At 46.1% G+C, this 24,285-nt stretch overlaps 1 protein-coding gene across 1 annotated transcript in view; it reads right to left on the bottom strand.

Annotated features, from left to right (window-relative positions):
- Positions 1 to 9,900, bottom strand: part of mical3a (microtubule associated monooxygenase, calponin and LIM domain containing 3a) — a gene marked incomplete at its 5' end in the record, with an annotated part of 59,374 nt that extends 49,474 nt beyond the window's left edge. Inside the window, 13 exons of the mRNA XM_083655065.1 lie at positions 149 to 345; positions 1,635 to 1,782; positions 2,354 to 2,383; positions 2,548 to 2,641; positions 2,852 to 2,978; positions 3,606 to 3,721; positions 4,645 to 4,902; positions 6,790 to 6,890; positions 7,230 to 7,385; positions 8,243 to 8,344; positions 8,471 to 8,587; positions 8,729 to 8,936; positions 9,622 to 9,900. Coding sequence (XP_083511191.1) covers positions 149 to 345; positions 1,635 to 1,782; positions 2,354 to 2,383; positions 2,548 to 2,641; positions 2,852 to 2,978; positions 3,606 to 3,721; positions 4,645 to 4,902; positions 6,790 to 6,890; positions 7,230 to 7,385; positions 8,243 to 8,344; positions 8,471 to 8,587; positions 8,729 to 8,936; positions 9,622 to 9,900 — 1,933 coding nt within the window. The remainder of the gene's footprint in view (positions 1 to 148; positions 346 to 1,634; positions 1,783 to 2,353; positions 2,384 to 2,547; positions 2,642 to 2,851; positions 2,979 to 3,605; positions 3,722 to 4,644; positions 4,903 to 6,789; positions 6,891 to 7,229; positions 7,386 to 8,242; positions 8,345 to 8,470; positions 8,588 to 8,728; positions 8,937 to 9,621) is intronic.
- Positions 9,901 to 24,285: the final 14,385 nt, after the last annotated feature.

Genomic DNA, 24,285 nt, shown 5'->3' with positions numbered 1-24,285 from the left:
CTGGATTATGAGTAAATTTTCACAACATTTGTCAGAAGACACTACACTAGCACTACAGTCAGAGAATCCCATCCAGACACACTCATGCATTCGCCTCCAACAAACCAGGTTATGAAATGAACCAACCTTCTGCAACATCCTATCTTACCTCCAGGGGGCACTGTGTCCTTGAACATCTCATAGAACTGGCTGAGGTACATGACCATGGAGAGTTTATCTGGCTCTAGCACAGAAGACATCTCTTTGCCCGTCATGCAGGGCGAGATACCAAACTCCCTCTCTGCCACATCAAAACCCAGCTGGTTGTTCTTCTCCTGGTTCCTCTCGTCCAGAGAGTCAAAGTCCCTGAGGACAAGGAGAGAGAGAGAGAGAGAGAAAGAGAGAGAGAGAGAGAGAGAGAGAGAGAGAGAGAGAGAGAGAGAGAGAGAGACACGCACACAAAAGTTCAGAGAGCTAAGTATGGATGTGATATCAAAGACAAGAGACCTGCAGTAAATGTTAAATAGAAAACAAACCTTGAGTGCTGATATCAGCAGTCACAAAACATATATATAATCATAAACTGACCAGCCAGAGCTACTTAAATAGGTTAGGAAATACTGTAATGGTTAATGGATGATGACCCCGCTCAGGCTGAGCCTGCATTACTCGCAAACACTAATGATGAAGCATTTCTGCACAGCAGGCTACATGTGGCGGGTAGTATTACTGTAAATGCCATTATGGCTGCAAATGCCATTTAACATGGCTCGTCAATACAGCTCGAGATCACATAGAAGCCATTTAAAAGCATTAGCGTTGGAAACATTAAAGTAATGGACCCTCCACTGAGTCCAAAATAAGCGCTTTAGTAATAGTTGAAGCCATCAGCCTTGTACTGTACTGTACTGTACTGTATGTATGTATGTATGTATGTGTTGGAGGCGTACGCACGCACGCATGCGCGCGCACACACACACACACACACACACACACACACACACACACACAGGTGAATGCAGTTTTCCCATGGTGCTTGCAGTTCTCGGTCTCCCTCCCCTCCTCTGATCATCTGGCCTATGAAGAGGCAGCAGAGCAGAACTCTGGCACCACTTGGTAAAGGTCATGCAGGACACGGACACTAATAGATTATAATGCTAATTGCCGTGTTGCCTTCAGAGGGCAACAACCCGCATTAGGCATGGAAGCCGTATTGTTTATAGAGGGCTTGAAGGGGGCAGCTGTGTGTGTGTGTGTGTGTGTGTGTGTGTGTGTGTGTGTGTGTGTGTGTGTGTGTGTGTGTAGGTGTGTGTGTGTGTGTGTGTGTGGGGCGGGGGGGGACTCCCTTAAGGGACCACTGTGACTGGTAGCTGTCACGTCGTTTGCAGTGATATACAAACCTAAACCGAGGTCTCAACCAGACAATAAACATCACTCATCGTAACCAACAAGCCGTCGTAAACACAGCAGGCAAAAGCCCTTCCACGGACCGCAGTCGTTTTAACCCTTTCACAGTAGCCATAAATGGAGACGCTTCGCAGAGTTTGCAGAAAACACTTTTTTTAAGACAAATTCCAAACAAATTTTGCTCTCACGGCTTAATCTGTTCTCATTCTGCCGTGCCTGTGCTGCGCGCATCTCCTTCAAATACTCACATGAGATCCGGTCTGTATCGGTGGATGATAGCGCACAGGGCCAGACCGCTCTTCCAAGACATCGTCAGGTCCGTCACATTAACATTCCTATATCCCTCTGTCTGCCTCTGGCACCAGTTCAGCAGCTTGCTGGATCGAGCTATGGATTCTAGGATAGGAAAAACAGAAGGTTAGACACTTGATGCTAAAAGAGGAGGCTGAACAGAGCCTGGACTACACATCACAAGAAATGTAAGCCGTTTCTGGAGCGGTATACATCCCTTGCTGGGCAATCACATAGACTTTTTCAGGGTAGGTTGAGCAATATAAGCAATAAGATTGTTTCATCCAGGGTCCCATCATCCATGTTAGTCCCAGTTTTAACCAGCCTGTGAGACAAGTTATGAACGGTGAGATGTCAATGGTTTTAAATAAAGGAGTGAAGGAATGCAAATGAGAGGTTAGGAGGAGATGCACAACCCTTGAAACCTTTAAAACTGTTAGAAGTGACGTTTGACGTTTGAACGTAACTAGTGAGTCTGAATGAGAATATCAATGACCGAGTTAGTACACGCAAAAGAAATGTCAGAGACTGCAACCAGTCCGTCCACATAGCGTAACCATCATTCCTCTATTCATTTAAAATAGCACATTCAGTACAAAGCAGATCCACTTTATAACAGTTAAAAACCATTAGGAGTCCCTGAAAAGCAACACCATGCATTTAGACTTTGTGTTACCTCGCAACTGCTTGTCAAGCAGGTAATTTTCTAGGGTGAAAATAGTTCATTGTTACATTTCAGCAATTGTGATTGCAGACTGAGTAGAAACTGACAATGAGCACAACTTTTGTCTTTTTTTTTTAAATCACACTAATAAAACAGATCACAGTTGCCTTCCATCAGAGTGTATCGAGTATGTAAAAGTTACAAACCATTCCGGGCCAGCTTGGGTGTCGACGAGTTGATCACATTCTCAATTTCAATGCGCATTTCCCTGGTCTCTCCTGTGTCTAAGAGGTGCCGGAGCTGCAATGTCCACATTAACAGAACATACGTGAGTTAAAATCAATTGTCGGAGCCATTTGTTTATACAAAAAACATAGATCGAAGCACACACTTACGCTCTTGTACAGTACGTCTTGTCACTTTATTACTTCTGACTTCAAAATGATACAATAGTTCAATTTATAACATGAAAAAATGGACAGAGAGGCAGCGTTTTGCTCTCATACACACCTGGTTGGGCCGGAGGAAGTTCAGGCTAATGTTGGGGTAACGTGTGGTAGGATCCACACTATAGTGGCTGAAGTTCTTACTAACATTTTCCGGTGTTGTCTGGGGCAGCAGACGGTATATACTCTCCCTAGAGTCAAGACAGAAAGAAACTTCAACATGGGACATATCCACGTACACCCTAATAGAGGCTGTGGCCCCACGGTAACCTTGTCAGAAAGGCACATGAGAGGCCCTGTAGGACAGAGGAGTCACATTCCATTCAATTCTATGAGAACCGCTTATCCCATTAGTACAAGGGAGAGGTGGGACTCTGACGGACGAGAGATTTAATACCGGCCCATTTCCTAGTAAAGCACTCAGAGATAGAAGGGTGTGCTCAACACTGACAACTTGTTTTGGTGTGCGAGAGAGAGAGTGAGAGAGAGAGAGAGAGAGAGAGAGAGAGAGGGAGAGAGAGAGAGAGAGAGAGAGAGAGAGAGAGAGAGAGAGAGAGAGAGGGAGAGAGCGAGAGAGAGAGAGAGAGAGGGAGAGAGGGAGAGAGAGGGAGAGAGAGAGAGAGCGAGAGAGAGAGAGAGAGAGAGAGGGAGGGAGAGTGAGAGAGAGAGAGAGAGGGAGAGAGGGAGAGAGAGAGAGGGAGAGAGAGAGACGGAGAGAGAGAGAGAGCGAGAGAGAGAGAGAGAGAGGGAGGGAGAGTGAGTCCAAAGTGTGTGTGTGTGTGTGTGTGTGTGTGCGAACAGTGTTTCCACTCCCTCACCTCTCTGCGAGCACCTCCAGAGGGGTGTTTCCCTGAGCCCAGCTCTTCACCATCCAGGCCGAGTCCATGCCTGCCAGGAAACCTCGGGCGATGCCGGTGCCCATTGGCCAGAAGGGCTGCAGAGACAGACAGCAGTAAACAAACACATTCAACAACCAAACGCCGCCACGCTGGAGCAACGTGTGGAGCTGTGAAGACAGCTTCAATTAGCTTGGCTGCAACGTGGTTCCTCTGCAGCTTTCACCCTTTGGGGAGCACCTCGTTTCTCAGCTTTCTCTCAAAGGATAACAGGAATGGCTCCCAAAAGGCCTGTTCTGAACAAAACGTCCCGTCTAAAACAACACTGATGTCCGCTTGAATCAAAGACACAATGAAAGAAGAAAGAATTCTGTCTTCTCACTTGGTCAGTATCACTTTCCACCGAGGTGGGAGTACATCTAACACAAATTATGATCCCTTCTAGCCGAATCCACTTTTAATACCCAAGAATAGTAGCCTGGTAAAAACCCTCCTGATCACATGACCTCACATTCTGTTTCACTCAGTCTGGACTTCCAGACGCTCACATCGATTTCAGTGGGCGGGAGTACTTGCCTTGACAGACAACTCCTTCAGCCAATCGACGTCGACAAATCCAATCCACTCGGAAGAACGGCGAAAAAAACTTCTTCAGTTGAGAAACGCCGCTGGTGCATACTTTTGTTCTAGTTTCATTGTTGTTATCGAGTATATTTCTGCAATAACTGTGTTTACTCTCCTAAGATTACCGATACTGCTTGTTGCTTCGGGAGACGCCATTACCGTTTTGCCAGCGACATCCCCGATTGGCCGGTTACGTCATCAACTACGGCGCAGGTTCCCGATTGGCCCGATTACATTCTAATTTCTGGACATTTCTGGTGGGTGGTGGGTGGAAGTCCAGACTGATCCGCGGAGCGAGACAGAATAGGACTTCACATGATCAGGATGGTTTGACCAGGCTAAAAGAACACAGAACAATACAACAACAACATGATGGCAACAGCACAATATGGCTCACCTCCAGCAGGCTGTCTCCCACCAGCGCCACCAGCAGCTTGTGGCCGTTGCGCTGGCGCACCAGCGCGGCGTTCTCCGAGGCGTACATGCACGTGAAGTCGAACATGGCCACGTCGGGCTGGCCGTAGTGGTTGATGGCAAAGTCCAGCGCGGGCAGCTGCTCGTTGGTGGAGAAGTCGGCCGCCTCGCGGGCGTAGGACAGCAGCGCGGTCTGGTCCACGTTGGCCCGGGACAGCAGCATCTCCGTGTCTGCATAGTCCTAGAGGAGGATTAGAAGAGATGTCACCATGAAAAGTAATAAAAGTAATAAAACCAGAATAAAGAGGGAATAGAAAGAGAATCAAATGCTTTTCGCACAAGTGAATTAGTCATGAGTGAATGAGAACATCTACTACAATTCTTTGCATCCCTGTGTTAGAATTTAGATTTACGCCTACTGGTGCAGCATGAGGTCACCATTCCAGAAGTCAAAGTAATGACAGTTCAATTCATGGGGACTTTTAACTGTTTTGTACACGGGGGGAAAAAGATCTTCAAATTGAAGCTATGCCAAAATAATACAAGCACATGAATCTGTCAGCAGCTGTCATGGACAGTTAGAGATGTGGTTATGATAGAATAACTAGCCTGAGCCTCCTCCTTAGCCGAGCTGCGCATGAGGGATAAAACAAAAGAAATCCTAGAGAATTAGCAGACTGAAATCCCTTAATACAGCAAAAGTCTCTACATGAAAATGGAAATGACGAAAGAAAGAAAGAAAGAAAGAAAGAAAGAAAGAAAGAAAGAAAGAAAGAAAGAAAGAAAGAAAGAAAGAAAGAAAGAAAGAAGATGACTGGCCCCATCTTCAACTCTGCTAGTCTCTCTGAGAAAACAGTTGTTGGTTGTGTGAACATAAAGACTTGCTTTGTCTGAAGTGAATCTGTCACTACTACGTATTCACGTGTGATGGCAACTTAAGATACACGAAATAAGTGAAAGAAAGATGTAGGGTGGAAAAAGTATTAAATGAATGTACGGTATATCAGTATGCTGCAGGAATAACTCAACCTTCCCAATTACCTACGAGTAAAATACGCCTGTGAAGAATAGCCTATATTTTACGGTGACGGCTTCTTTTGCTCTTCACTCTATTACAGAGAGATCTGGTACTCTAGTTGCAGGGGACTGAACTGTGTTGTCCACGAGTCTCTCCGACATGTAGCATCAAATCACCGCATGCTTTCCAAGTGACATGTTTTGAAAGAGGGCGGTGAGAGGCGCATTCTTCCCTCTTCAGGCTCCCTGCTCGGCCCATGCCAGGCGGCCTGGTGGTGACGGGGGGGGTGGTGGAGGTGGTTTGGGAGGGGGGAGTGGAGGCTAGTGGAAGATCTGAATGGCTGTTGTTTTCTGATTCATGGCGCTGCCCGAGGAACCGTGTGGACTCGCCACCCGTCTGCCAGCCCTCCCCTCCCCTCCTCTCCTCCACCGGGTTCCCAGGAGCAGGACACAGTCATTTCCATTGCTATAAAAGGATCTGTCTAAGCCATGGCATTACAGTTACTGTGCAAGTGGTACTTCAGTCAATTGCACCTTTTCATGAACATGTGCCTAGTGTGTCTCTGTGTGTGTGTGTGTGTGTTTTTTTTGGGGGGGGGGATCAGGCTGCACAGATGAATCGATGACAAATCAACACTCCAAATTTGTGCAAAAGACCAAATAATGAAAGAAGAGTATGGATTGTGACTGGGTTGGCGAAAACACACTTTTAAAAGAACTTGCAATCTAAAAGCCACCACACAACAACCACCCTGCACTTTCAGTAACCTTTGGCTGTAGAAGGCAGCAATGTAAAGCCCAGAGTGGAGTTCCTAAAGACTTTTTCCGGCTTCCTGGGGAAAGTAGCCAGGCACAGGAAACAAGCATGTATTATGAGGAGGACGCACACTCTCTGCAAGTGTGGTTGAGTTGGCAGTTTGTTGCTGCACACTGTTGGCTTGGACAGGCCATTAGGCCCATACTGGACAGAAACAGAGAAAGAGATTGAAAGATGGAGAGAGCGATAGAAAGAGAGAAAGAAGTGTGATTTCCTCTAGCTCTCTCTCTCTCTCTCTCTCTCTCACACACACACACACACACACACACAGCGCTGCAGACTTTGATCACTCACATGCAGAATGACTCCTTTCTCCAGCAGGCTCTGTTTTTTGGCAGTCATCACAAAGTAGTGCGTGTCATCCTTGTAGTAGACAATGTTTTCCAGGTCAATTCCTTAAAAGAGCAATAAAAGCACTGTTATATACATTCTCAACAAGAACAATCCCTTCCCCTCTCTCTGCTGCCAACGTCGTCATTAGTGGACAACGGCAGCAATTACATGACTCACAGCACAAAGGCAAAGGCCTCGGGACACTGCCATGTCAGCACTAACTCCTATGGCAGGCCTGGCATCACACCCAACATCAAGCATTTTAATTGGACGATCAGACCAATTTGAGAACAGATCTTTCGCTTCGCTTTCCTTCACTCGACCAAAACATCCGCTTGCTTGCAAAACCCCTCCAAATACAGGAAGTGGTTGGGAATTCTATACTTTCTATGCAAACAGACCTGTTGCTTCTCGGAGGTCTTGGAAGAACTTCTGGTTGAAGATGAAGGCCACACCGCTGATCTCCTCGACCTTGGCCTCCGCCGTGGTGTTCCTGTTGATGAAGTTCGCCGTGATGGCGATGGCCAGCTTGCCCCGAAACTCCTTACGCCGAAACCCTGGGGAACAGGAGAGAGAGGAAGGAGGAAGCAGAGAGGATGTGATCTCGAGCCATGCAGGCGGCGGGTACAGATCATTACATAGACGGTGAACTGTGACACCATCAATTTAGGTACAGATCATTACATAGACGGTGAACTGTGACACCATCCATTTTCAAAGGTTTCCGAAAAACGGAGGGAGCTATCTGTCAAATCTTGGCCCGGGCTTTTCTACCGCTTTAAATGCCCAACATTTGCTTTTACATCGCATCAAACACAACATGAGCAACTTTCTAGTTTGTTTAAGCTGTGCGAGCGCACTTTATGGCTGTCCCAGAGGGAGCCTGCTTCCCTTCACTGATGTGACAGGCAGCAGAATTGAAAGGGGTCATGCTAGTCTGCTCCACAGGGGTTCTCTATGCCAGTGTGGCTTGCCTGTGAGGCCCATACACTCATACAGGAAACACACAGCCAATTCACCAGTTCCTGCTCTGCTCTGTTTTGCCAATAGATCACTCGGGGGAGCAGGCCTGGTCTCTGAAGATGGATGTAGCAGCGAGACACGCACACACACAAACACACACACAGGCAGATGTGCACAAACACACAGGCAGATGTGCACAAACACACACAGGCAGATGTGCACAAACACACATTGTTAAACGCACGTGAGGAGTGGAGTGAGGTCAGCCGCCCGACCACAGCTGTGCGCAAGTGACATCATCATTTCTCTGACTGACCTCCAAGTCAACATGAAAAGAAAACCCTCTTGTGTTTTGCTTTCCTTGATGAGTCAAGGAAAAACTGTGTGGTTTTTATAATGGTTTCATACTTTATTTATTGCAATTACTCGCAGTCACTAAATGTGTCCTTGCCTGGTAGGGTGTTTCTCCTTCCATCCGCCCCAATGATGACATCAAACTCCAGCTCGCTGACAGGGTGTGTCTTGGGGTGGATCTCCGCCCTCCAGCCTATCCCTGTGAAAACACACCATGTGTAATCAGACAGAGATATGTCAACAGAGCCAGCTAAGACTCTCTGACAGACGCTGCTCTGATGAAACACAGGGTCGTGTTGCCTGGCAGCAGTCTGGAGTGACTTACTTTCAGTCTCTTGATCTTCGGGCGGCTCGATCAGACCCTTGAACTCTACATTGACGTGGATCTCAATGCCCAGGAGGAGAGCCACTTTGAGCAGCATCAGCTGAAGCTGACGAATACCTAGAATGAAGAGAAAGAGTGCGAGAGAAAGGGTCAAACAATGACATCAAAACTGCAAAGCTAACAACGGATTCCACTATCATCCAGATGATGGTAGTGCGAACACAGGAGAGATGGCCAAAGTCTGTGGTGCCTACTCACTGATATGATCGATAGCACCGGCGCAGAACTTCCCATAGAACTTCTTGGCCCCGAGGCCCCTGAGGTCCTGGATGGTGAAGGGCCAGAGGTGGAGCACATTGTTCCTGGAGAAGGCATCCCTCTTCTCCAGCAGCACCACCTTGGCCCCCAGGAACCCCAGCTCGATGGCTGTACGCAGGCCACATGGCCCCGCACCAATGATCAGACACTACGGGTGAGAGAGGAAGAAACTAGCAATTATTTCAGTTATTTGGGTTGAAATTGTCTCCTAAAGAGCTCCAATCAAGTGCTCCGTCATCCCCTTGGTATCCTTCAGTATAAAACAAGGCCGGGATGGTAATCATAAGCATGCTGCTGTGCACAACTTACTGACATCACATTACATTCTGATTATTAAGGTTCATATTTTTGTTGGCTCTCGCTGTCATTTGGAGCCGCCAACAAAGCTGCCAGTGCAGCTTTAAAAGTCAGATTTCGTGGAAAACAGCATTTCCTTTGGCTTTGATTATAAAGGACCTGGGCGTGCTGCTCTATCAACAAACATCATGGACGTCTCAAAAACACATGGTCCACAGATAAAGACACACCAGCCATAAGCCTCCAAATGAGCTGTTTTGACTTTGTGACATCACAAAGTAACACTCATTTAATGTGCCCGCTTACAGCACCACACCACCTGATGGTGGAGGAGCAAACCTTGTTGTGTGTAGTGTCAACTGCACCAAAGATGGATCTATCCTAAAAGTCATCTTATTAGAAGTCCCGCCCCCTCAAAACAGCACATAGTTAATGAGGGGAGAGAGAGCAGACAGATAAACAGATAAAAATAGCATAAACTGGCAGCTTCAAATGAGTCATGAAAGGAACAACACTTTCCCATAATGTCGACCTACCTTTGAGTTGGCACATGCGCGGCCCTTCTTGTACTCCTTATGGCTGGCCCTCTTGTCCAACTTGGCCCACAGCGCCTTGGCCTTCCAGTAGTTGAGTTTGGACTTGAGCTTGTGGTAGAAGACCCGGTACTCGCTGGCCTTGAGCTCCAGGTGGTCGCACAGCTCCTGGAAGGCCTTGAGCGTGCCCCTGCAAGTGCTCGCCTGGACGAAGTTGTCGAACAGGACATGGGACCGGTTCACCCTGCTTGCCCCGGCCGCACCGACGCCTCCATCCCCCATGGTCCGGACTCAAGCAGGGCTGTGAAGGGGTCCTTCACCCCCACACAGGGGTCTCTGGGTCCAGCCCCCAGTCCCCGGGACTGCCTCTGTCTCTCCGGTGGGGGTGGGGGCTCTAACTGCCAGCCTCGGACATCCTCATTCTGTCAGGGAGAGTGAGAGAAGGAGAAACACATCATCAGAACACAATCCAGCTATGTGTTAAGTTAAGTATTGTCTCAAAAATGATGGAAAGAATTTTCCATAATTTGTCTGAAATTGATAAGGCCTAATTATCAAAATCCCAATTAGATGTCATTATTTTAGTAACATTAATGATTTCATAATTGTAAAATAGGCCTAGTAGAGAAATTATTACATTTTCGATAGAAGTGTTTTGAGAGGGGAGTCGGTCTTGTGTGGGACCCTCACAACTTGGTTTTCACTTTGAGAAGCATGTCGAAGAGGGGGTCTGAGAGTCAAGTCTTAAAATAATAAAATAAAATGTGATCCTAACCCCTAAATTCAAATTAAAATGGAAAAGAAATTGAATTGGGGTGGGGGAAAGAATTCATATGGCCCTAAGAAAAGCAAACTTTACAAAACCAAAACTTCTTCTTTTGAAGCCCAGAATGTTATTAACACACCCCACTGTAACATAAACACAACTTTAATTAGAGAGTAGAGAGAATTCAATCACGATAAAGGAGAATTCAATCTTGATGAAGAGAGGCAAAGAAAACAAGATTTAATTGCTTTGATTCAAATCTCCATAATCCCCATGATTAGTTCCTTCCTTCCTCTATCAGTGATGCACTGTAGTCTACTATCATGTTTCTTGTAAAGACACTGAATTGGCCTCAGCTGTGTCTGACAGTGGAATAGTGCCTACAATCTCAAACGCTTGATTGATATTAAAATGCTGCTCCATCACAACAACTACAAGTGTAACATGGCAGCTTAGCGGCTTAGCGGCTAGCCAGACAAGCAATAAAAGAAGCAATTGACGCTAAAAGACAGCTCATTCCAGATCTCATTCTTCTGCAGACACACAACCTAAAAACAGCATGTTATCTGTCTAGGAACGGGGCTGTCGGACACAGGAAGCACACTACTGCACCGCACACACGGCAAACAGGAATCCCACGGGGCACAAGTGTGTGTGTGTGTGTGTGTGTGTGTGTGTGTGTGTGTGTGTGTGTGTGTGTGTACACAAAACACTATGGCATAATATCACAACACCACTCTAATCAAATCAAATCATATTAACATTCATTCAAGAGCACAGCCTAATTTAGCGACAACACAACAGTGTATCCTCATAAGCCAGACAGCAGCCACATTGCTACCTGCAATTCAGATGACAATCACTACTTCAACTTGGCCCCTGGGTGTGAGAGTGAGAGTTTGACCTCTGTTGTTGTTGTTTTTACCTGCTATAACATGCAGCAGTGTAGCAGCCATTGTGTGTTCTGCGCTTTCACCCCCAGGGGGAAGAGATGGCTCTCGCTCTATGGCGTGTGTGTGTAGTAGCTCAGCTGTCAGGTCTGGAATGTCTTTATGGGCTCTCCCTCTCCCGACTCTCACTCTGGATTTGAGCAGAATAGGCAGGCAGCCTTTAAAGGTCAGCTTTTCTCAGCGCCGGTGTCTTTGCGTTGCAGAGTTGAAGGGCAGATAATGAGGAAATGGAGGATAAAAGAAAAGCTTACAAAGTGCCGCCGTGTCAGTGCTGCTGCAGTGCTGCTCTGACTGGACAAAACCTCGTTTGATCCAGTCTGTTTGCTGAGTAGTGAGGATGGGGCGCAGCATTGTGTCTGTGTTGTGAGTTTGCATCAGTTCCCCGGGGCGACGATGCAGAAACTGGCCTGGCCTGCTAGAAGGTTTCACTGCGGCTCAGCAGACAGGATCATTTTACGCAGGTTTGCCTACGGAACACTTTGCCACTTGACCTCTAGAGAGACTATCTGCAGAATGAGGATCTTTCAAAGGCTGCGTAGAAGAAATAAACCACGAACCAAGCAGGTGTATGTGTGTGTGTAAGAAAGAAGAAACTCGACTTCTTCTTCTTCTGATGCCTTGTGGCACATTGCTGCCTCGCACAGAATATGACATCAATTCCAGACTCGGGGGTCCTCCACCCCCTCCTCAATCTTCCTCCCTCTCCTCTTCGACCGCCGTGTTCCCGCCTTCCCACATTACCGACCTCCCTCGCTGCTTGACGGCTCCCACTTGGAATCCTGCTCGACGGCCTTCGGTCGAAGTCGCATCACGGTCAACATCACAGTTGCCGGAGTGACATCACCGATGACATCACAATTGCTCAAGTGACATCACTGATGACATCACTGACGACATCACAATCGTGACTGACACCGCCACAAGACAGACACCACCACCACCACCACAGACACCACTTACTTACTTAGCCTATTTTAACTAAGAAGATTTGTCCGAAATTGATTAAGAAATAATTATTAGACTAATTATTGTAGACATGACAGTAACCTAAATGATTTCATAATTGTAAAATAGGCCTAGAGAAATAATTCCGTTTTTGATTGGGGAACCTTACATTAACTCACAACGTGGTTGTCACTTTGAGAAACATATCGAAGAGGCTGTCTGAGACGGCCAAGTCATAAAAAAACAACCATAACCCCTAAATTAAAATTAAAATGGGGGGGGGGGGGGGGGGGAATGAATTTCATATGGCCCCTAGATATGTCAGAAAATGCACAATGGAAAAAGAAAAACCTTTCTGTAAGCTCATATTGACCTGTAGAAGAGGAACACCTTTGTCACATGCTGAATGAGTTTGCCTACGATGACTGGTGTGGAAAGCTGCTAAATGTTTCCTGAGGAAATCACACTTCAACTGCCTACTACCGTGTCAAAGGTTGACCACTGTCCAGGAAGCCCATCTAGCTCATGGAAACCCATGCAGGCCCAGTCCCAGTGGTGAGCCATGATGAAAGGGAGGCAGGTAGAGAGGTCGGCGGGCCTCCCTTTCACACCCTGCCAACTCCTCAATGCTGTGGAAACAGCAGCTGTGGGTTTGGCTCGGCCTCAGACCGTCAGGCCCAGGCAGCGCTGGCCTCAGACCGTCAGGCCCAGGCAGCGCTGGCCTCAGACCGTCAGGCCCAGGCAGCGCTGGAAGCCAGCAAAGATGGACCACCACCTCTTCCACCACACTCACTTAAATAAGAAGCAGCTACACCCCCCTTTCCTCTATCTCTCACCCAAACCCACAGCACAGCCTGGAGTAAACGCACACGGCTGGACTGACTCTCACCTCCACAGTGAAAAACCACACACTGTGATGTCTATCGGCACCTGCAGCAGCTGTGCAAAGTCTGTGTGGGTATGATGTGTACACACGCACGCGCACACACACACACACACACACACACACACACACACACACACACACACACACACACACACACACACACACACACACACACACACACACACACACACACACACACACACACACACACACACACACACAGACACGAGGAGCCATGCACATTTATATTTTTCTTTGTATCTTGCCTGGCCAGAAAAACAATCAAAAGCCATGTTACACTCAATAAATCGTTCCTTATTAAGAAAAGGCCTTCTGAAGCCTTCCATTGTTTGGCCAACAAGCCAGAAAAGAAATTGCACCCCAATTTCTTTTTTTTCTTTTTCTTTCTGCTCTCCCCAAAATTTCAATAAACCTTTATGGCAGATTATTACAATACAACAATACTACTAGTGTTGACAGTAATAGAAGATGCCAAATCATTCAAAACAATAAGCATTTTGCTTTTAGGAGCATTGTGCCAGCGTGCAGTACTGTGCAGCAAAACGTGTCAAGGTGTGTCGTTGCCTGGGAAACGCACATCCCATAATACAACTGTTCGTATCGCATCCCATAATAGTATGATGATACTTGGGATGCCATTGCGAACAGGTTAGCTAAAAGTTTAACGTCGCCAGCGAGGGACCCCACCGTTGCGGTCGGGGTACATTTCCCTCCAGGCCTGAAAATGTTTCTAGGGGAAACACTGCTGTAGTATGACAGCCGCAGAGTGGAGTAAAGCCAATGGCACAGACACTCATTTAATAATACAAGAACCTGAAGGTCTGACCTGCCAAGTTCCTCCTCGCGTTCTCTGACCGCACTGATGCTTTTCAGCTTAGCGACAGAAAAGGACACAAGGGAAGAGAGAGATCACTGTTCGATGAGGCCCAGACCAAAAAGGCACAACAGCTCGATTATCTGGCATCTCAAACATCTTGTCCGAAGCCTCAAGGAAGCATACCTGAATAAAAAGGAAACATTCTGCGCCCTAAAAACAGAGCGTGAGCTTGATGGTCACCAGGGGCGTTTCTAGGCAGTGGCCAGCAGTGGCACTGGACACTCCCTGAAATCTAATTGGCCACCCCAAAATCCTGAGGGTGCTGCTGGCATCTGCGGGCAACATTAGTCTTTCAGAGGCTGTAGCTCATTTTTAAAGCTAGAAGAGTGAAGATACTGATATCATATTAAATTAGAAGACCTAAAGCATCCATTGCTACCAACCCTGTCATTGTAGCTGGTTAGGAAGGGGGCTAAATAACGCTCCAAACGTACATTACTATATTTTGGCGAGGGAAAACCTTTCTACATGCTTCCTAAAAGCTGAGTCAGTGCCACCCTTGCTTGAGTCTGTGCCCCGCCTGGGCCACCCGAGTGAAAATGGCCTGGACACTGATGCACACAGAAGGGTCATAAGAGAAACAGCTTCTATCTCTTGCTGCTGCCACCCTCCCCATTCACAGATGGGACTGGCTACTCAGCAGCGTTGGGGGTAACTCATTACAAAACTAACATATTACATGAAATATATTACTTTTAGCAGTAACTCAGTAATATAACTTATTACTTATAGGATTTGAGTAAGTTACAAATTGAGTTACATTTGATTAAATCAAAGCACATATTTAAAAAAGATACAATCATTTCCTAATCAAACTGTGTGTTTTTATGCAACCAACCACTATAGATGACAATAACAAAGGAAATTATTTTTCAGGATTGTTCCGGGGCGGCAATGTCATTCTGCTGCTGCTGTTGTTTTGGTAAAAAAGTAATGCAAAAGTAGTGTAATAAGTAACGAGTTACTCTACAAAGAAAGTAATATTGTAAAGTAACTTATTACTTTCAAACAAATGTAACTAGTAATATGTAGTATATTACATTTTGAAAGTAACTTGCCCAACACTGGTACTCAGTGAGTGGGTTATTCCTCTCACTGTGAGCAACCTGAGAGTTCTGACTGGAGGACAGATGAAGGAGGGCAACTGAGCAGATAGCATCACCTAGCCTGGGTGAACCCAGCCTTCAACGTGACATCACAAACTATGCCTGTAACGTACGTTTCTCCATGACCGATAGTACATAGAGGTCCCGTGGAGGCTGGGTTTACTCAGGCTAAAGCATCACCTCTATATGGCACACTCCTGGGGAAGTTCACAGCAAACATTTAACACCGTCTTTGAGGGGAGGGGGGGATCATTGACTGGATGTGCTGTGCTGTGTCACCAGTGTGTGTGTGATGTGGAAAGATGCTGCAGTACAGCTACAGATCAGCTGTGAGCACCATAATTAGACCAGATTGCAGCCTCCTGCAGGGACTCCACTCAACAAGAAATGCTGCCTTGTATATTTTTGCTCCAACTACTGTATTTATGACTGGAAGAAAAGGGAGATAAACAGCAGTGTGGCTGCTGGGTGGCTGGTTCACACAGTAGCAACCCTGCATTGATACCATCAAGTGAGGGATGGAGACGTTCATGAAATAAGCGACCAAAGTGCTTTTTTCGTCAAACAGCACTAAAATTGTGGACCATGCAGTTTTAAGTGGATAATGCAAACTAAGGGCAATGTAAGAAACAGCTTTGCCTCAACATCTCCTGACATCTGGATGAGCTGCAGGATTTCACAAAGAATTACATCACAACACATGCAAGCCCACACCCCTCCTCCTCCTCCTCCACGCGGCCGCACACACACACACACACACACACACACACACACACACACACACACACACACACACACACACACACACACACACACACACAATTGTAGTTTACTGGCTGTATTACATCATAGTCTAATCCAAAAATAGATTGACAGATTAGGCCACTAGGCTAGGCCTACATGTTGGAAGGCGTTGCTTTCATTTAAACACACAGTACTTGTTTACTAGTAGTCAGCAGCACTCAGCAGGAGATTGTAAATAAGAACCCCCCTGGACAAATATATTTCCAGTAGTGGTGGCTGATCTATATTTGTATTTTATTTCTTTGTTCCTGCTCGGTCACTGTGGAGAATGTATCTGGGTTTCACACAGTTGCGCATGTTCATCTTCTGTCTGCGTTCAATTAGACTTTCATTCCAGGATCAAAGTCAGATATTTTTTAAAAAGAAGAGTAAAAATGATACAGTGCATTGTCTCTTGGCTGAACATCACTCCAATCAAAGTTAGGAAATTCAATTTTTATTTTTATTTTGTTTATGCCTGCAAAGCAAATGCTACTTTGTACTTGAGTTCTCCCCTGGAAGTGATTTTGGTACAGATGGGCCTTTGTATTTAAGCAAGCAGTATTCATCATTCTAAAGCCAGAGCACAGTAAAGAGGATATTATTAATGTGATGTGTGTAGTCGGGATGAATTGATAACCGGTTTGAAGACGTGTTACAGTAGTCGGGTTTCCATTCACCTGTTTTGATGCGAAATTTCAATTCGCGCATAAAAAAACTGAGTGGAAACGCTGCCTAATTCGCAAAAACCTCCAAATGAAAATTTGATTAAAAGTTGCGATACATTTGGATGGAAACTCAGCTACTGTAGTGATTACAGCGCTTTGAAGAACACAATAAATACTGTCCATCATCAACCAAAGTTACCAACAGTCTCCCAAACACAGCAGCCTTGGTGAAATGATTTCAGTGAATGTTATCAGTAGGCTATTTTTTGGGTCTGAGTTTTTGCGAGGTCCACCCACCACAATCCCTCCAAATCCTGTGAGCAACACCGCAGATGACTGAAGTCATTTTGGCGTGGAACTCTGTACGTGGAGCCGGGAGAGTCGGTAAAACAACCAAGACTTTTTTGATACAAGTTAAATTGCTTAGCGACTAGAACAGAACAACAAACTGGGGTAACTGGAGGCTTGCGAGAGTCCGCCTGTATCCTGAAATAGCACTTTGTCCTGGGCCTCGTGCTCTTGGATGAGCGATGTTGAGAGGACACCCTGGAGATGAAAGCAATATCACGGCCATGTCTCCTCCTTTCATCCATCAGGAGACTTGGCAGAGAGGAGGTGGGAGGACAGGATGCAATGTGATGATCGCTCTCACCGAGCGGTGGATATCTTCTGAATAATTGTCGTACAAACAGAACATTTAGTCCTTCTAAAGTGGAGCCCCTCCCCTCTTATTGTCCTACATCGCCCAATTCGCCCATCCTACATGCCTGGAAAGTAGTTGGATTTGACAGCTCCGTTTCTCAGTTCATTCCTTCCTGTTTGTCTTCAAATGACTGCTGCATTGTGTCTGACAGTTATTGATCACCTTAATGTTCCCCTCATACTCATTTATGATCATCAGCGGAGAGAGGCCTACTTACTGTAAGACTGTCTGTTCAGCTAATTGCAGTGCAATGTGGCAGGTGTGGTGCATTCAGGGCCTGCCTGCCTGTGGGCTGTAAATAGATTGTACTACTAAGAGGACAGTTGGACATAGTTGTTATCTCCTCTTTCTGCATCTTCTGTTCCACTGGTCATTATGTACACATTATTTAGGATAGAAAAATAATGGTAAAGTTCACTACCATTGTAAACAAAGTAGCCACAGGCCAAAGCTGGGCTAATTCAGAAATGTACAATCTAACAGAACAGCAAACCGAAATCAAGTGAGTTCAAACTTCAGTCAATATAAAAATATTTGTCTCGTAGAAATCCTGCATAATTGAATTGCTTCCTTCCTTCTATCTCACCCCATTCCCCCAAGGCAGACGTGTGTTGACTCTGCGAACTCTGCAGCTGTTTGGGGGAATCCTCCAGAGGCTGAGTCCCTTGCAGAAACAGGAACCACCAACCACTACCACACTCTCTGAAGTCAACAGCGATGTTATGATGTCATACAGTCACTGAGGTCGACAGCGATGTTATGATGTCGTACAGTCACTCTGAGGTCGACAGCGATGTTATGATGTCGTACAGTATGTTGGATGGATAGGGTATAACAATTATCCCCCCCCCCCCTCTCTCTCTCAACAAGCAATCAGGTAGTGGTCAAACAATGACCCAGTCGTTCTTAGTATTGAAAGGTTGATACTTGGGCTTATGAAGGCAACTGATCACAGAGAATTCCTTCATCATCTTCACCATGTGTGTCCGTCTGTGACGTGATTCCTCACAGACGGGGGTTTTGGAGCCTCTGGTCAAACTCTGGCTGGCCCCATAATATAAAGTCTGTTACAACAGCAGCAGCAGCAGCAGTGTGACAATATCACAGGGAGCGGTATCAAGAATCTAGCTAGTCTATGAGATTCCTGCAAGAAACATTCCTCCTATCTGGGCCACCGGCGGATAAGAAACTAGTGCAAGTATAATATCTAAAGTGTCAACTCAGACATTATCCCTGCACGACACGTCAACAGAAAGATAACTACAAATAGATATGAAGTCAACAGAGTACTGTACTATTCTCTCTTTTCAGTTATTGGACAAATTCCAAATATTGCCATTGTGAGTCTGTCGAAACCCACTACCCTGAGCTCTTCACAGGGCGAGCGCTCTCCTGTCCTATTCATCTTCACACAGATTCCCCTCCAGGAGTAGATGTCTGTCTATTCAACGTGATTTTAACAGACAAAGCCTCAGAGCACAATGAGCATGCTAACTTTTTTCTTTTCTCCTTTTTCTTTTACTGAAACTAAAATGTGCTTCTGGCGGCAAAGCCCATCTCTAAACCATCTGGCTCTAAACATCGCTTCTGTTTCTGACAATTAGGCTACACGGTCCGTGCCACTGAGCTATTCACTTTAATTCCCACAACCGAAACGGATTTCCGACAGCGGCGGCAACCGAGAGCCTTTGAACCGAATGCATTTCATGTTGCTCTCACTCAGACACTAAAAAAACACTGCCTGAGAAATGACTCGGCACACATCAAGCATGCACCCAGTCAAATCCATCACTTTGTGCTCTCCTGGGATTCAGTGAACCAAGTCGAACACATACACCATGTGCATGCAGCATCCTGTACCAGTGTCACCCCCCCCTCCCCCCGGTCTGACTCCCCTCCCCAAATCTTTCCTGTCGGCTGCAGTGGTTCTCTAACTTGTTTTGTCTTCAGTACCCCCTTTCCCTCATTTCTGGATCCAAGTACCCCCTTTAACCGACTACAACATTTTGCTTAGAAAACAGCAAGAGAAAACTACAGCATAATGATGCAATGAATGAATGAATGATAACCTACCTTTTGAAGAATATAACATTACAAAATAAGAAATGGAGTGAGACAGTTGCACTTAGTGCCTCCTTGTCCTGAGCAAATTTATTTTAACGTTTTATAATTATTTTCATGATTTATTCTTAAATGTTCCCATTTTGACCTTTCTCTCAAGTACCCCCTGTAGTACCTCCACGTACCCCTAGGGGTACGCGTACCCCAGTTTGGGAACCACTGCTCTACTGCATGCTGCCCAGTAAAGCAGAAACAAGGATGCGTTCCTCTTTAGTGCTCTGCATGGTCACTGCTTAATGTAGTTCAGCCCATTTTAAAATATATTTGAGGTGTTTATTGGCGTTCTCAGTTTCCCGCTCACCTCTTTACATCAGTTATATAAAAAAAATGTAAACGATGATTATACCTTCACTGTACAAGCTACCTTCCAGGTATCTGTTCAAGATGATTTAGCCAGAGGAAATGATGCATTGTGTTATTTATTGTGCAAGAAAAGCTAACCAAGAAAGAGACCACGTTCCAGCTACACTACCTGACCTTCTCACATTCTGTAATGTGAACGTGTAAAGTGACTGCAGATCAGAGGCAGTCCTGCTCCAAGAAGCTGGATTAAAACTGGTCCTGCTCAGTTCTGCTGAGGCACCCGGCCTCCAATGTGGTCCGAACGAGAGAAGGCTTAACTGAATTTGAGCACTATTACATTCCTGAATTTACTGGCCTATATCAAACTCATTCCAACCATGACAGGGGATTTCAATTGGATTGGTTACAAAGTACAAATAGCACAGCCAGTGAAAGAATTAGCCTGGACTCGAGTAACTCAGAATCTCTCTCTCTCTCAGACGACTCGGGGGAATATTTAGCGACAACAAAGGCGCTCTCTTATCAAATTTCTATTAGTAATGCCTGCGGGGTAATCCGAGCCTTGGCCCGGTCCGTTTGTTTATGGGTGTCCAACATAGTTGATTAGAACGGCCTGCCAGCACTTGCCGGAGCTATTTGATTTAGGGAGGGAACCCGTTAAATCCCAGCGCCGACATCACTCCGTTTACCTTCATGCCTTTCAGAATAAAACTCCAGCAGCCAGGCAGGCACTGCAGCTATGCAGCCATGACAACAACCAGAAGAGAGAGGTTGAGGAAAATGCGGGATTACAGTGAAACACAGCAGCTATGCCCCCCCTGCATTCTGATATCAACAGCATGATCGCCCATTTCACATCCACTGATTTCTACAAGCTTCCAGGGATTTTGACGTTTGGCTATCTCCGTCACGCATTTGCATATTTCACACACCAGAGCGCAGTGAGGTGGTGGCTCGTATCCAGTTACTCATATACTCAGATCTAGCCGTGGCAGGAAACTAGGAAGTGCAATCTGAGAGCGCTGAGCAAACATGGCCGACAAGCGGCTAAGTCACGACCGCTGCAGAGTGGACGCATGGAGGAGGTGAAGGAGAGGACGGCTCTGACAGGGCAGCATGCTAGCTGCACCTTTTCATCTGTGACCAATCTGGTTTATGTACAGTAACCGTGCAGAAAGCAAATAGGCTTAAGAAAAGAAAATAATATTATGGAGCTTTGGACAGGGATTATATTACAATAACAGCAACTGGTTCACCTCCGACAATAGCTGACACGCCAATCTCAGTGGATTGATTCCTGTTTACAAAGACAACATGTTCAAATCAATTCCTTCATCTCTCTTTGCTTTAAGACACATGATGGACAGGAATATAAACAGCTGGCCCAAGACGTCAAATAACTCACTTTAGCGGCTCATAACTGGATAACATGTAGAACAATGTATGTAGGCCAGTCCCATGGTATGTTTGTTATTGTGGCAGGCCATGGGAAACTACAGTACAGCTCTGCTCACCGTGTCAGATCCCCCCTCCCCCTCCACCTCCCCCTCCACCTCCACCACCATATTAATTACAAAGCCAATGTTTAAACTTGGAAAAGCCTCTGCAAACAGACAGGATTCCAGACCGTTTGGATGGCTGCAGTGCTGAATATAACCACCAGGCTGAATTACCTACCAAAGGCTGAGAGCAGAACACACTGTGTGTGACATGTTATGAGTCCTTTGTGGGCTTTAACTGAGAGGTTCTGTTTTTATTCGCAGTCTGTTCTTAGGGTCATCCATCTCCTGTCTTCATGTCAGGCATGGATACATACATGTTAGCTGTCAAGTGCAAAAACAATGGGGGAAAAGAACGTATATTTTGACCATCACAGTTTATACTATAATTCTAGGAAGGAAGGAATGACCAACTAGAATAAAGATGACAGGAACAATGACATTGCAAACACAGTGACAGGAATCTGAAGTAGTCTGCTATGTAAAAAACCCAGATCAACATTTACTCTATAAATCCAGACATTTACTGTACCAAGTTACAAAGTCAAAAACCTAGACTTGGTTGACAAGAATAAAGAATCGAATGGTTGCTTAGCTAAGCTTAGATGGAACAGGCAACAGTTAGCCAGCATCGATCAGACATAATCCTGTCACACACACACACGTGTGCTTTCTCTAATCCGAGTGCGAGGGTGAGGCTGTGAGCAGCTCAGATTGTAAACAAGTGGCAGACGTATGGACTGGAGATGGTGAGATGGGGGGACAGACACAGAATGATCTACCAGGAGTGTCCACTCCGCTCCATTACACCAACTACCCACCTAGCTACCCTACTACCTCTAACTACCCACCTAGCTACCCTACCACCTCCAACTACCCACCTAGCTACCCTACCTCCTCTAACTACCCACCTAGCTACCCTACCTCCTCTAAGTACCCACCTAGCTACCCTACCTCCTCTAACTACCCACCTAGCTACCCTACTACCTCTAACTACCCACCTAGCTACCCTACCGCCTCTAACTACCCACCTAGCTACCCTACCTCCTCTAACTACCCACCTAGCTACCCTACCTCCTCTAAGTACCCACCTAGCTACCCTACCTCCTCTAACTACCCACCTAGCTACCCTACTACCTCTAACTACCCACCTAGCTACCCTACCTCCTCTAACTACCCACCTAGCTACCCTACCTCCTCTAAGTACCCACCTAGCTACCCTACCTCCTCCTCTAAATACCCACCTAGCTACCCTACCGCCTCCAACTACCCACCTAGCTACCCTACCGCCTCTAACTACCCACCTAGCTACCCTACCGCCTCTAACTACCCACCTAGCTACCCTACCACCTCTAACTACCCACCTAGCTACCCTACCTCCTCTAACTACCCACCTAGCTACCCTACCTACCTCTAACTACCCACCTAGCTACCCTACCACCTCTAACTACCCACCTAGCTACCCTACCGCCTCTAACTAGGGCTGCCGTTGCCTTGACCTTTCTCCAAGGCTCAAACAATCCTGAGGATTGACTTGTGACAGCCTGCCAGGCCGCAGGAAAGCAGCTGCAGCAACCTAACAACCCCAAGGGCCTCTTGCAAAGTAGTTTGTATTCATTTCTAACCAAACCAGTGTGAAGCCCAGGCTGCATAGAGGAGGAGAGGAGGTATAAACACGCTGCTTGATATTAGGGTTAGCCAGTGAGAGAAGCAGGTTGATAATTGTATCAACAAACTGGCACATTTTGGTTGGCTTGGTCACTGAAATGCATCATCTGAGCTTTTGACATTATGAGACTTGGGCGCAGCACCCAAGCCAAATTAATGTCAAATCAATGTCGCCCCGCCGGTGGACCACTTGAGCAAGTTTTGTGTTTCAACTTTTGGGCTGTTGTTTATTTATTATATTCCAAATGTTTGTACACAGATATGGTAATACTGTAATAATGGGGGGGGAGATGAAAAATGATCTACATCTAACTACCCCCCGAATCCATAATGCCTCCAGCCTGGCTATCGCCGGCGGAGGCATAATAAAATATCATGCATTGTTATTCATTAAACTAGCATGATTATAAAGTAATTAAAAGCTCCTATCACTGCCAATACCAACTTTCATTTAGAGAAAGGGTGAAAAGAATACAAGACAGACACACTGCCTGGCCTGCAGCCCCCAAATCACTATCCGCCCCCCCTGCTCTGGAACTCAAACTGAATTTCTGAACGACAGTTCAGATGATGCTCTGACCTGGCCATTTCAGAAAGAATTGATGAACACACCCATTATAGCCATATCAAAACATGTTCGTATAATTTAGTTAACTCCATGTGTAAGCTGAGCGTACATAATGTTACCTGATGAGCGAGGCAGTCGAAACCTGCATTTGTCCCCGACCGTGCACTTTTTAATTTGACTTTGCACGTTCCCTCAGTGTTTTTCAAGCAATAAGCGTTATCCACATTGATTCTACTGAAGCATAACCACACTTTCTTTCAAATGTTTAACGTCTCTCTGCGTCTCTCTCTGTGTCGATCAGTGTGTGTATCAGGCAATGTGTGAGAGCGAGGAGCTGGGAGCCCCAGCGCACCCCCACCTTCTCCTCCTCAGATACACATACTGCACAAACAGAGGCAGGCTGAGTAGAGATGTCTCTCTTCTGGATCATGGAATAGTGAAAATATCATAGAGTCTATGATATTTTCGTTATTCCAAGCATTAGTCTGTGTCAGGGGGTCGGCAACCTTTTTCATATGAAGTGCCATTTTCAATTTTGCTTGTCAGTCAGTGTGCCACACCAAGATTAATGACTGATGTCTCGCACATCAAAACGTAACGTTATTCCTTCCAAAATCAGAACATTGAAATGAAAGCACTATACAAGATACACAGCACGGCCACGGTCCTTCTGTCTTCCCCGCTGCCATTTTTCATCTGCATTCTACTGCATAGAGCCATAGAGGATATTTACGGTAGTGACCCACTCTCGGCCTCTGATTGGTTGCCTTCCATGGCAGCAGCAGAGCCAACTAGTAAGAGAG

This window comes from Poromitra crassiceps (assembly GCF_964638095.1).
Source record: "Poromitra crassiceps genome assembly, chromosome: 18".
NCBI lineage: Eukaryota > Metazoa > Chordata > Actinopteri > Beryciformes > Melamphaidae > Poromitra > Poromitra crassiceps.
This window is presented reverse-complemented; position numbering and strand designations above follow the sequence as displayed.